The 12,044-nt window shown below is 54.4% G+C and overlaps 1 protein-coding gene across 10 annotated transcripts in view; it reads left to right on the top strand.

Annotated features, from left to right (window-relative positions):
- Positions 1–12,044, top strand: part of ARHGAP39 (Rho GTPase activating protein 39) — an 83,389-nt gene that overhangs the window by 58,028 nt on the left and 13,317 nt on the right. For all 10 annotated transcript variants that reach the window (XR_009498356.1, XM_059901240.1, XM_059901246.1 and 7 more), the window contains one exon: positions 9,177–10,533. Coding sequence is in view for 9 of the 10 variants with exons in the window: in XM_059901240.1 (XP_059757223.1) it covers positions 9,177–10,533 (1,357 nt within the window). In the remaining variant the exon portion in view is untranslated. The remainder of the gene's footprint in view (positions 1–9,176; positions 10,534–12,044) is intronic.

Below are 12,044 nucleotides of genomic sequence, written 5' to 3' on the forward strand. Positions count from 1 at the left end.
GGAAGCACCTCCCCTGCAGCCGAGGGGGGCCGGGACGGGCGCTAGGCCCCTGGTGGCCTGGGTGCCCCCAGCACAGGCCAGCAGTAGTAATGTGTATTGTGGAGGGATGTGAAGGTGCGAGGGGCCTTTGGCAGTTTGCTCAGTGTAGAGATTGAGCTTGCACGTGGTGACCGGGCTCGTTGATGTGGGAAGGGATCTGAGCCTGCGTGGGGCCGGTGGTGTGGTGGTGTCCACAGATGCGTTTTGTGGCCGCCCACGTTCTCCGTGGTAAAGGGGTGCGGTGGCTGACGGGCAGGGCCTCACCCCCGGCTCCAGGGCAGGTCAGGTCCCCGGACGTGTTTCTTCCCGTGCACTGAGTCCTGCTCTTGCCGGCTGCGCATCACGGCCCCGGGCCCTGCGGGATGCACGTGCCACCTGCTCTGTGGTGGCCCGGCGCTGCCCTGGCCCTGGCATCCCGGTGCCACCTGGGCCGGGTGTGAGAGCAGCTCCCTCAGCCGGCACAGCGGGAAGGACAGGGAGACTGTGGGGGAGGAGGGCCGTGTGCCGGTGGCCGTGCAGCCCGGCGCGGGGCATGTCAGGGGCCTGCGGTTTGCGGGGTGGTCAGAGGACCACGTGGCTCCGGTTTTGTGACGTGGTCTCTTCTCGTCGCGCGTGAGCTGCGCCCGCATCTGGGGCAGAGGCTTCCCTCCAGACCCACGCGGCGGCGTCCGAGCCCGGCTTCCCTGCCGCTCCTTCGGGGTTCTGGGTGCCGCACGTGGGGCAGCGCTTCCCTGAGGCGGCGTCTCCTTGTTCGGAGAATGGCGGCCGCCCTGCGCTGAGCGGAGGCCCCGCCCGCCCGCTCCCGCAGCACTTCCCGGGCGTGGGAGGCCGCCTCTCCCCTCGTGGGCCGGAAGCCTCCTCCGAACAAGGGCGTGGGGCGGCGCCCGAGCGGAGCCCACAGGGGTTGAGGGGTCGAGAGAGAAGCAGGCGACGCCTGGTCTGGGGAGCCACGAGGAGCCGGAGGGGTCGGCGGGCGGGCGGGCGGGAGGCTGGAGGGGGCGCGGCGGGGGCCCTGCGGGGCTACGGGGCTGCGGGGGGCCAGCCTGTGGGGCTGCGGGGGGCCAGCCTGTGGGGCGGGAAGTGAGGCTGGCGTCTGCTCTGTGAGCCAGGCGGCCCTCGTTTCCCCGTAAGACGTGGAGCCCTCGGCCCCGGGGCCTGCCTTGGGGATGGAGCCAGAGGCTCCTGTGCGGGTGACCCGCCCTCAGCCAGGGCGCCGCCTGCCTGCCGGGCACCTTCCTTCCTGCTGCCCCGTTGCCGCCTCTGCCCTGACTCAATGGAAGCGCTCTGGCCCCGGAGTAGACTGCTCTCTGGACTCCGCCCGACATGGCACACTGAGCTAAGGACTTAATCGTATGCGCATCGTGTTGTTTAATCCTCGTAGGAACTGATGAGGACACTGGGACAGAGCCGGGAGGTGATTTCCCACAGCCTGCAGCCAGGGAACAATGGCCTGGAGTTCGGCCACAGATCTCTGGGACTCCAGAGCTGGCTCTCTGGGTCTGCTGGCCCTGGGCACACTAACTGCCGCCCTCCGCTCTGCCTGCTTGGCCTGGGGGGCAGGCCGCGAGCAGCCTCCGGCAACCGGGAGTGGAGCCCTGCTGCAGGCTGACTTCTGCCCTGGGTGGTGAGGTCAGGCTGCAGGATTTGGTCCTGGTCATGCCGGAGCAGGCTGCCCGGCTCGAGGCCTCTCACTCTCACCCTGATCGCACATGCTGACCCTGGTTCTCTAAGTCCTGCCTCACCCACGCCCAGTAATTAGGACTCATGGCCTTATCCAGAAAGCCCCAGCCTCAGTCAGAGGACAAAGGCGGAGGACCAGACTACACAACTGGTTTCTTAAGACGCTTGGGATTTCTCCTTTCTGTGATGGTGGATTCACTTAACTGAGACCAGCCTGTACAACAAGAACAAAATAGACCAAATATTCCTGCAGGCATCCGAGGAGCCAGGACGTGTGGCCAAGGTCTGGCAGTCAGAGCAGCCCAGCACACGTGTCACCACCTCAGGAGCCACAGAGGGGACCTTGGCAGCATTCCATGTTTCTACTGGGACTCCTGAAAGGCTACACGAAGGCATAGGGTGAGCCATAAGTAGACCAGTCCTTGAATAGACGCCCGAATTCCAGTCAGCTCAGTCCCAGAAGGGATTCAGGTGATCTGCCCTTATCCCAGCTGCCTGCTAGAAACAAAAGTAAACCAGAGCCTCAAATTATCTCTACAGTTTTTCATACACAGTCACCAGAATTTCAGTCTAAAATTGCCAGAACTGATTAGAAACAAAAACAGATAATAGAAACAGACCCACCGGAGATCTATATTTTGGAGTTATCAGACACTCACTTTAATAAATATGATTCATTTGTACAAGATATTAGATGGCAGTTTTTCCAAATCAAATAATTTCATCAAGATAGATCACATTCTAGGCCATAAAACACAGCTTAACAAATTTAAAAGAAAAGAAATAATACAGTATCTGCTCTCAGACCACAATGGAATTAAACTAGAAATCAGTAACAGAAAGAAAGCTGGAAAACCCCCAAATACTTGCAGGTTAAACAACACACTTCTGAATAACACATGGGTCAAAGAAGAAATCTCAAGAGAAATTTTTAAATATTTTGAACTGAATAAAAATGAAAACACAACTTAAAATTTGTGGGGTGTGATAAAGGCAGTACTTAAAGGGAAATTTATATCAGTGAGTGCATATATTAGAAAAGAAGAAAAATCTAAAATCAATCATCCAAGTTTTCATTCCCGGAAACTAGGAGAAGATGAGCAAATTAAGTACAAAGTAAGCAGAAGAAAAGATAAGATATTAAAAATTAGAGCAGAAATCAATGAAATTGAAATAGGAAATTAATGGGAAAAAAATCAGTGAAATGAAAACCTGGTTCTTTGAAATGATGAATAAAACCAATAAGCACTAGCCAGTCTAAGAAAAAGAGAGAAAGGACACAAATTATTAATATCAGGAATGAAAGAAGCGATATCACTACAGATTCCTTGGACATTAAAAAGAAAATACAGGGAATTCCCTGGCGGTCCAGTGGTTGGGACTCTGCGCCTTCACTGCTGAGGGCCCAGGTTCGATCCTTGGTCAGGGAACTAGGATCCCGCAAACCGCGTGGCCGAAAAAAACATAAAATACAGGGATGCTATAAACAACTCTGTGCACACAGCTTGATAACCTACGTGAAATAAACCAGTTCTTTAAAAGACACGATCTGCCAAGACTCATATAACAAGGAATAGACAATCTGAATAGGTCTGCATCTGTTAAAGAAGTTGAATCAATAATTAATAATCTTCCAAAACAGAAAGGACCAGGCCCAGATGGGTTGGGTTCACTGGCGAATTCTACCAAACATTTATGGAAGAAATTATACCAGTTCTCTACAGTCTCTTTCAAAGGACAGAAGCAGAGGGAATACTTCCTAACTCATTCTATGAGGTCAGTATTACCCTAATATCAAAATCAGAAAAACACATTACAAGAAAAGAAAAGAAAGAGAGACCAGTCTCTCTCATGAACATGGATATTAAAAATCCTCAACAAAATATTAGCAAATCAAATCCACCACTGTATAGAAAGAATTACACACCATGACCAAGTGGGATTTATCCTAGGTATGCAAGGTTGGTTCAACATTTGAGAATCAGTATACTCCATTACATCAATATGCCAAAGAAGAAAAATCCATGATCGTATTAGCCGATGCAGAAAAAGCATTTGGCAAAAATCCAACACCCATTCATGATTAAAAAAAAAGAACAAACCCTCAGTAAACTAGGAACTAGAGAGGAACTTCCTTAACCTGATGAAGAATATCTGTGAAAAATTTACAGCTAACATCATACATAGTAGTGAGAAGCTCAAAGCTTTCCCACTAAGACCAGGAGCAAGACAAGGGTTTCCCTTCTGACCTCTGCTTTTCAGCATCGTATTGGAAGTCCTTGCTAATGCAGTAACACAAGAAAAAGAAAGAAAAGGTATACAGATTGGGAAGGAAAAAATAAAACTGCCTTTGTCTACAGATCACATGATCATCTATGTAGAAAATCCTAAAGAACTGACAAACTCCTAGAACTAAGTGATTATAGCAAGGTTGTAGGATATAAGCTAAATATACAAAAGTTAATTGCTTTTCTATATACTAGCAATGAACAAGTGGAATTTGAAGTTAAAGTCAGTAGCATTTACATTAGTATCCCCCAAAATGAAATAGGTATAAATCTAACAAAATATGTGCAAAATCTATATGAGAAAAGCTATAAAATTCTGATGAAAGATATCAAGGAAGAACTAAATAAATGGAGGAAGATGTCAGTTCTTCCCAACTTGATCTATATATTCAATGCAATCTCAGCATCCCAGCAGGTTATTCTGTGGATATTGACAAAGTGATAATAAAATTTCTATGGATAACATACCATTGTAAAGCAATTATACTCCAATAAAGATGTTAAAAAAAAAAAATTTCTATGGAGAGGCAAAAGATCCAGAACAGCCTACACAATATTCAAGGAAAACAAAGTTGGAGGAGTAATACTACCCGAGTTCAAGACTTACTATAAAGCTACCCTTATCAAGACAGTGTGGTATTGGTAAAAGAATAAACAGATAAATAGAATAGACTGGAGAAACAACCAATAGATCCCCATAAATACAGTCAACTAATCTTTGACAAAGGGGCAAAGGCAATGCAACGGAGCAAAGATGGTCTCTTCAACAGATGGTGCTGGAACAACTGAACGTTCACAGGCAAGAAAATGAATCTGGACACATTCCTTACACCCTTCATGGGAATTAACTCAAAATGGATCAGAGACCTAAATGTAAAACACAAAACTAACTCCTAGAAGGTAACGGAGGAGAAAACCCAGGTGACCTTGGGTTTGGCAGTGACTTTTTAGGTACAACATCGGAGGCATGATTCATGAAAGAAACAGTTGATAAGCCGGACTTCATTAAAATTAAAAATTTCTGTTCTGCAAAAGACAGTGTCAAGCGAATGAGCAGACAAGCCATAGACTGGGAGAAAACGTTTGCAAAAGACACAAATGATAAAGGACTGTTATCTGAAATATACAGAGAACTCTCAAAACCCAGCAGTAAGAAAACAACCTGATTTTAAAATAGGCCAAAGGGACTTCCCTAGTGGTGCAGTGGTTAAGAATCCACCTGCCAGTGCAGGGGACACGGGTTCAAGCCCTGGTCCGGGAAGATCCCACATGCCGCGGAGCAACTAAGCCCGTGCGCCACAACTACTGAGCCTTTGTTCTAGAGCCCGCGAGCCACAACTACTGAGCCCGCGTGCCACAACTACTGAAGCCCGCGCGCCTAGAGCCCATGCTCCACAAGAGAAGCCACCACAATGAGAAGCCTGCGCACCGCAACAAAGAGTAGCCCCTGCCTGCTGCAGCTAGAGAAAGCCCACGCGCAGCAGTGAAGACCCAATGCAGCCATAAATAAACAAATAGATAAAATAAAACGGACCAATGCAGCCATAAATTAATGAATGAATGAATGAATGAATAAATAGATAAATGAAAAAAAATAAAATGGGCCATTGCAGCCATACATAAATAAATAAATAAGTAAATTTATAAAAATAAAATGGGCCAAACACCTGAACAGACACCTCACCAGAGAACATACGCCGATGGCACATAAGCATATGAAAGCTGCTCCATATCATCTGTCATCAGGGAAATGCAAATTAAAACAACAGCGAGATACCACTCCACACCTATTCCAGATACTTAGGACGCCAGATGCAGGTGAGGGTGTGGAGCCGCAGGAACTCGCATTCATTGCTGGCGGGAACGCAGGGTGGTGCAGCCACTTTGGAAGACAGGCAGTTTCTTATAAAACTGAATATACTCTAATGATTCGGCAGTTGTGCTCCTTGGTATTTACCGAAAGGAGCTGAAATTTTATGTTCAAATCAAATCCTGTCCACAGATGTTTACAGCAGCTTTATTCATAGTTGCCAAAACTTGGAAATGACCAAGATGTCCTTCAGTAGGTGAACAGAGAAATAAACTATGATCCATCCAGACAAGGGGTTACTCAGCACTAAAAAGAAATGAGCTATCAGCCATGGAAAGACATGGAGGAACCTTAAATGCACATCAGCTAAAGCCAACCTGAAAAGGCTGCACATTGCGTGATTCTGACTCTGACATTCTGGAATCATGGTATGTAGCCTTTTCAGATTGGCTTATTTAGAGGCCAAAGATTTGCTCATTGATTTGGCTTCAGATTTGGCTTCTATGGAGACAATAAAAAGATCAGTGGTTGCCAGGGATGGGGCGGGGGTTGGGGGGAGAGATGAACAGACAGGGCACAGGGGGTTTTAGGGTAATGAAAATGCTCTGTATGATACTATAATGGTGGATACAAGTCATTATCCATTTGTCCAAACCCATAGAATGTACAACACCAAGAGTGAACCCTAAGGTAAACTAAGTGATCGATTATAATGTGTCAGTGTTGGTCCATCAGTTACAGCAAATATACCATCGATGGCGAGATGTTGATGACTGGGGAAGCTGTGCGTGAGTCGGGGCCGGGGACACATGGGAAATCTCTGTACTTTCTGCTCAATTTTGCTGTGAACCTAAAAGTGCTCTTAAAAAAAAAGAATTAGATATTCTAGAACTGAAAAATATAGTAATAAAAACTAAGAACTCAATAGATGGGTGTAAGAACAGTTTAAACACAGCTGAATAGAAAATTAGTAAATTAGGGGCTTCCCTGGTGGTGCAGTGGTTGAGAATCCACCTGCTAATGAGGGGAACACGGGTTCGAGCCCTGGTCCGGGAAGATCCCACATGCCACGGAGCAACTAAGCCCATACGCCACAACTACTGAGCCTGCTGCTCTAGAGCCCACGAGGCACAACTACTGAGCCCGCGCACCTAGAGCCCATGCTCCACAACAAGAGAAGCCATAGCAATGAGAAGCCGGTGCACTGCAACGAAGAGTAGCCCCCTCTCGAGGGAATTAGAGAAAGTCTGCGCGCAGCAACGAAGACCCAACGCAGCCAAAAATAAATAAATAAATATGTAAATATATAAAACTTATTAAAAAAAATGTTTCTAAAAAACCCCCAAAATTAGTAAATTAGAAGGTAGATCAGAAGAACACATCTGTGTGGAGAGGCCAGAGGATGGAACATACAGAATACAGCCTGAAACCATATGGAACACAGTGAAGAGGACTGCAGTTGATTCCCAGGAAAGGAGAGAGAGGAAACGGGATAAAAGTAATATTGAAAAGATATGGTCAGGAGTTTCCAAAAATCATAAAAGATGTCAGGCCACAGATTGAAAAAGTGCTGGGAATCCCAAACACTGAAGCACATGTTCCAAATACTAAATGTAAAAAGAGACTTCCCCGGAGGCACAGCGGTTAAGAATCTGCCTGCCAATGCAGGGGACACGGGTTCGAGCCTTGGTCCGGGAAGATCCCACGTGCCGTGGAGCAGCTAAGCCCGTGCACCACAACTACTGAGCCTGCGCTCTAGAGCCCACGAGCCACAACTACTGAGCCCACGTGCCTAGAGCCCATGCTCCGCAACAAGAGAAGCCACCACAACGAGAAGCCCGCGCACCGCGACGAAGAGTAGCCCCGGCTCGCTGCAACTAGAGAAAGCCGGCGCGCAGCAACGAAGACCCAACGCAGCCAACAAATAAATAATTAATTAATTTAAAAATGTAAAAAGAAAATCTTTAAAGCAGCCAGGAGTCTCTTGGGATGGGGGAGCAGGTGGCAGAGGTGAGCCCCACTCATCTCTCTGGGACTTTGTCCGGCCCGTCATGGCTGGTACAGCTGTGGGACGTGGTGCAGACCTTCAGTGGGCAGATGTGGCGTGTGGTCAAGTCCATGTATCCCCAGGGGCAGTGTCACTCATGTCACCAGGCAAGTGAGGCTCAGAAGAGGCTGAGCGTCTTGGGTGGCCCCCCGCGCTCGGTGGCGGGGTCGTGATTTGGGCCTCACAGCTCCCCAGCTCTCCCTTAGCCTGATGCAGGCTTTCCCAGGAACTGGGGGACAGTTTTATCGTCTCTGTCCAGGTGCAGAGTGCCGACTGTGTGTGTGGGCAGTCAGAGGAGGGCATTTAGCCTTTTTGGAGTTCACAGGAGCCTCTGTGGTTGAGATCCAGGGCCTGAGATGCTGGTGCACCAGGGGTGTGTTGGCCACCCCTGGTAGGAACAGGGGCAGGTGCTGAGCCCGGGAGTGAGGCCCGCAGGGCAGCACTCGTAGATTCCAAAGCCAGAGAGGCCTCTGGGAGGCCCCCCTCCTGGCTCTTCCTTACAGAAATAGTTCTGTGCCTGGTTGTAGCCTGGGACCAGAGCGGAGACGCTCACAGAGGCCCTGGCAGGGAGCGTTGCCGTGGGCAGCAGCTGGGGTCTGGGGGAAGCTCCCGGATCGGGAGAGCCCCCAGAGGGGAAGGCCGCAGGGAAGTGTGTGAGGGGAGCCCCCAGGACAGGAGGGCAGCTACTCTAGGCTGCACTGACCAGAGGTCAGGGCCTCAGCAATGAAAAGTGCACAGTTCGCTACTGGGAGCCCCAGTAGGCACCAGGCCCCCACAACCTGCAGCCCTGGGGGGGCGGGTGTGAAGAGGACAGTAAGAAATGACCAGGCCTTCTGGGCCCTGACCTCAGACACTCATGAGGTCAGTGGGTGGGTAATGGGTCCAGGCTGGCAAAGGGGTCAGATTTCCACCTTTCCTCGGTAACCTCTTCCCCCTAGGACTTCCCCCAGGTAACCTGTCCCCACCAAGACCTCCCCGGGTAACCTGTTCCCCCCAGGATTTCCCCCATGTAACCTGCCCCTCCTAGGACCTCCCCGGGTAACCTGCCCCCGCCCCAGGACCTCCTCAGGTAACCTGCCCCCCCCCAAGACCTCCCTGGGTAATCTGTTCCCCCCAGGACCTCCTCAGGTAACCTGCCCCCCCAGGACGTCCTCAGCTAACCTGCCCCCTCAAGGACCTCCCTGGGTAACCTGCCCCCCCAGGACCTCCTCAGGTAACCTGCCCCCCCAGGACCTCCCCAGGTAACCTGCCCCCCCCCAAGACCTCCCCAGGTAACCTGTACTGCACCGCCCCCCCCCCCCGCCCCCACCAGGACCTCCTCGCTCCGCTGGAACTCGGGCACCAAGGAGCGCATGCTCGTCAAAGTTGCCGACAGGGAGCCCAGCTTCCTCTCCCCCCAGGGCAACGGCTACCCCCTGGACAGCCAGCCCGGGGGTCGCTCCCGCAGACCCTCCGGGGGACAGCACTCGCCCGGCCTACAGACCTTCACCCCCGACGCGGACGGCCCTGTCTTCTTCTCAGAGCGGAGGCCGTCACCCTTCCCGAAGAGGGCTGAGCTAGGGAGCTGCTCCCCACTGCTGGCGCAGCCCCGCAAGCCCGCCGCCGACTCTCAGCCGTCCTCCCCGCGTTATGCCTACGAGCCCCCCCTCTACGAAGAGCCCCCCGTGGAGTACCAGGCCCCCATCTATGACGAGCCCCCTATGGATGTGCAGTTTGAGGCCGGCGGGGGCTATCAGGCCGGCTCGCCTCGGCGGTCTCCCAGCCGCAAGCCGCCCAAGCAGGCCTCCGCGTCGCCCTACCAGCAGCTGGTGCTCACCAGGCAGAAGTGCCCCGAGCGCTACCTGAGCCTGGAGTACAGCCCGGCTGGCAAGGAGTACGTCCGCCAGCTGGTGTACGTGGAGCAGGCCGGCTCCAGTCCCAAGCTGCGCGCGGGCCCGAGGCACAAGTACGCGCCCCACCCAGGCGGCGGCTCCCTCTCCCTGCAGCCCAGCCCCTGCCTGCTGCGCGACCAGCGCCTGGGGGTCACGTCCGGGGACTACAGCAGCATGGAGGGGCCCGAGCGGCGGTCTGCCCAGCCGCCCGTGCCACTGGCCCAGGCCCAGGACGATGCCATGTCCTGGTCCAGCCAGCAGGACACCATGTCCTCGACGGGCTGCTCCCCCGGCACACGCAAGAGGAAGAGCAGGAACCCCTCTGCGTGCCACGCCCCCAGCGCCCTGCCCACCGAGGGCCCCGGGGACCGCGACCCGCTTGGCCAGCAGCCCCTGAGCGAGGAGCGGCCCCTGTGCGGCCCCAGCCTGGCGCCCACACAGCGCGCAGAGGGCGAGGCAGGTGAGGGGGACGGGACGCGGGGCGAGGCCGAGCCCTTCCTGGCTCAGGCCCGGCTGGCCTGGGAGGCCCAGCAGGCCCACTTGCGCATGAAGCAGAGGGGCAGCTGGGACTCACAGCAGGACGGCTCGGGCTACGAGAGCGACGGGGCCGTGCCGCCGCCCATGCCTGGGCCCGTGGTGCGCGCCTTCAGCGAGGACGAGGCGCTGGCGCAGCAGGAGAGCAAGCGCTGGCAGAGGGGCGCCTTGGATAGGCTCGCCTTCCCCCAGGTTCTGCTCGAGAAGAGCGTCTCCGTGCAGACCAGCCTGGCCTCCCCGGAGCCCTACCTCCACCCCTCTCAGGTAGGGGCACGGCCGCAGGCGGGTCCCCGGGCAGGGGTGGTGTGGCTTCACGGTTCCCAGCAGGCGTGAGGACAGACGGTAGATGCCCCCCAGGTCTCTGCCAGCACGGGGGTCTCTTACCTCGGCTGCTGGCCGGGCCCAGCAGTGCTGCCAGGTCGCCAGGGGGCTGGAGGCCATGTCCTGATTCCAGGCCACAGAGGCCGCCACCTGCCCGCTGAGCCCTGAGCCTCTGCTCTTCCACCTGTGAGTGGCTCTCAGGTGAGCCGTGGAGGTAGAGCACCAGGCGCTCCTTGCGTGGCTCAGAGCGCGGGGCCAGGACGCACTCAGCAAGCCCCCGGTGGCTCCCAGAACCCCCCGCTGCGGCTGGAGCCAGAGCAGGAGCCCAGCCTGCGGCGTCTTCTCGGCTCAGTGCTGGGCACGGACATCATCAGGCCCTCGGGATCCACGTGCACCTTCTGTCCTGGTTGCGTGCAAGGAGCCCGGTGCCCAGGGCTTGGTGTGGCCCAGCGTCCTGGTTCTCACCTCCTGGTCCCTGGCCTTTCACACCAGTCTCCTGCCTGAAGCCAAGGCTGAGGGTCTGCCCTGGCCTCTGCTCAGAGCTGGCAGTGGCCACAGGGCCTCCCGGGGTCAGGAGCCTCATGTCCACCCCCAGTCCTGGTGGGGAAGACATGCCCGAGAACTACGGCATCTTAGGTGGCCAGCATCCCCCAGGGCACTTAGTGTTCCTCCAGACTGGAGAGCTCAGAGCAGCGTTTCTGTCTGTGGCTTGTAACACAGGAGGACGTCAGGACAGATGGGAAGAGGCGGGGGGTGGGGGCAGGGGGAAGGTGGAGTGTGAACAGCGCGGGGCCTGGACAGCAGGACACCTGGGCTCCAAGGGCCTGACCCAGGTCCACTCCTGGCGCTGCCCAGGGAGGTGCCTTCCCTGCTTTCAAGACCAAGGGTGGGGGAGGCCAGCACGGGTTTGGGGACAAGAGCCCACCTCCCAGACAGAGGGGACGGGAGCCCCCAAAGAGTATTGGGTGAGGGGCTGTTATCTGAGTGCAGGTACGTGGAGGCTGTTGGTGGGGGGGAGGGGGCGGAAGCTTGGGGCAACGCTCTCCCTTCCCAGCATCACGGGAGCGGAGGGCCGCAGCCCACGGCCCTCTCAGGCCTGGCTCTGCCCCTCTGCATGGCATCACTCTGCCCGATGCCCGAGACTACAACGCTATCTTTGTTGGGGAAAAGGGTGCAGCCGTTGTGGCCCAGAGACATTTGCGTTTCTCTGTCAAATGTTGCATCTGGGGGTTTCTGCTGCTTTGTGGGGCTGCCCTTCCCATCTGAACCAGCAGAAGCCAAACAGCCACAGCAAGGCCAGTAGGAGGCAGCACCTTCCTGCATCCACGCACGGTCCAGCTCCCTGCCTGGGGAGACCCCTGTGAGCACTGGGGATGCAGCGTCCCCGGGCCCTCTCCCACCTGGGGCTACGGCAGCCCAGGAAGCTGACGAGACACATGCGCGACTCCCTCCTG

This window comes from Balaenoptera ricei, chromosome 17 (assembly GCF_028023285.1).
Source record: "Balaenoptera ricei isolate mBalRic1 chromosome 17, mBalRic1.hap2, whole genome shotgun sequence".
Lineage (NCBI taxonomy): Eukaryota > Metazoa > Chordata > Mammalia > Artiodactyla > Balaenopteridae > Balaenoptera > Balaenoptera ricei.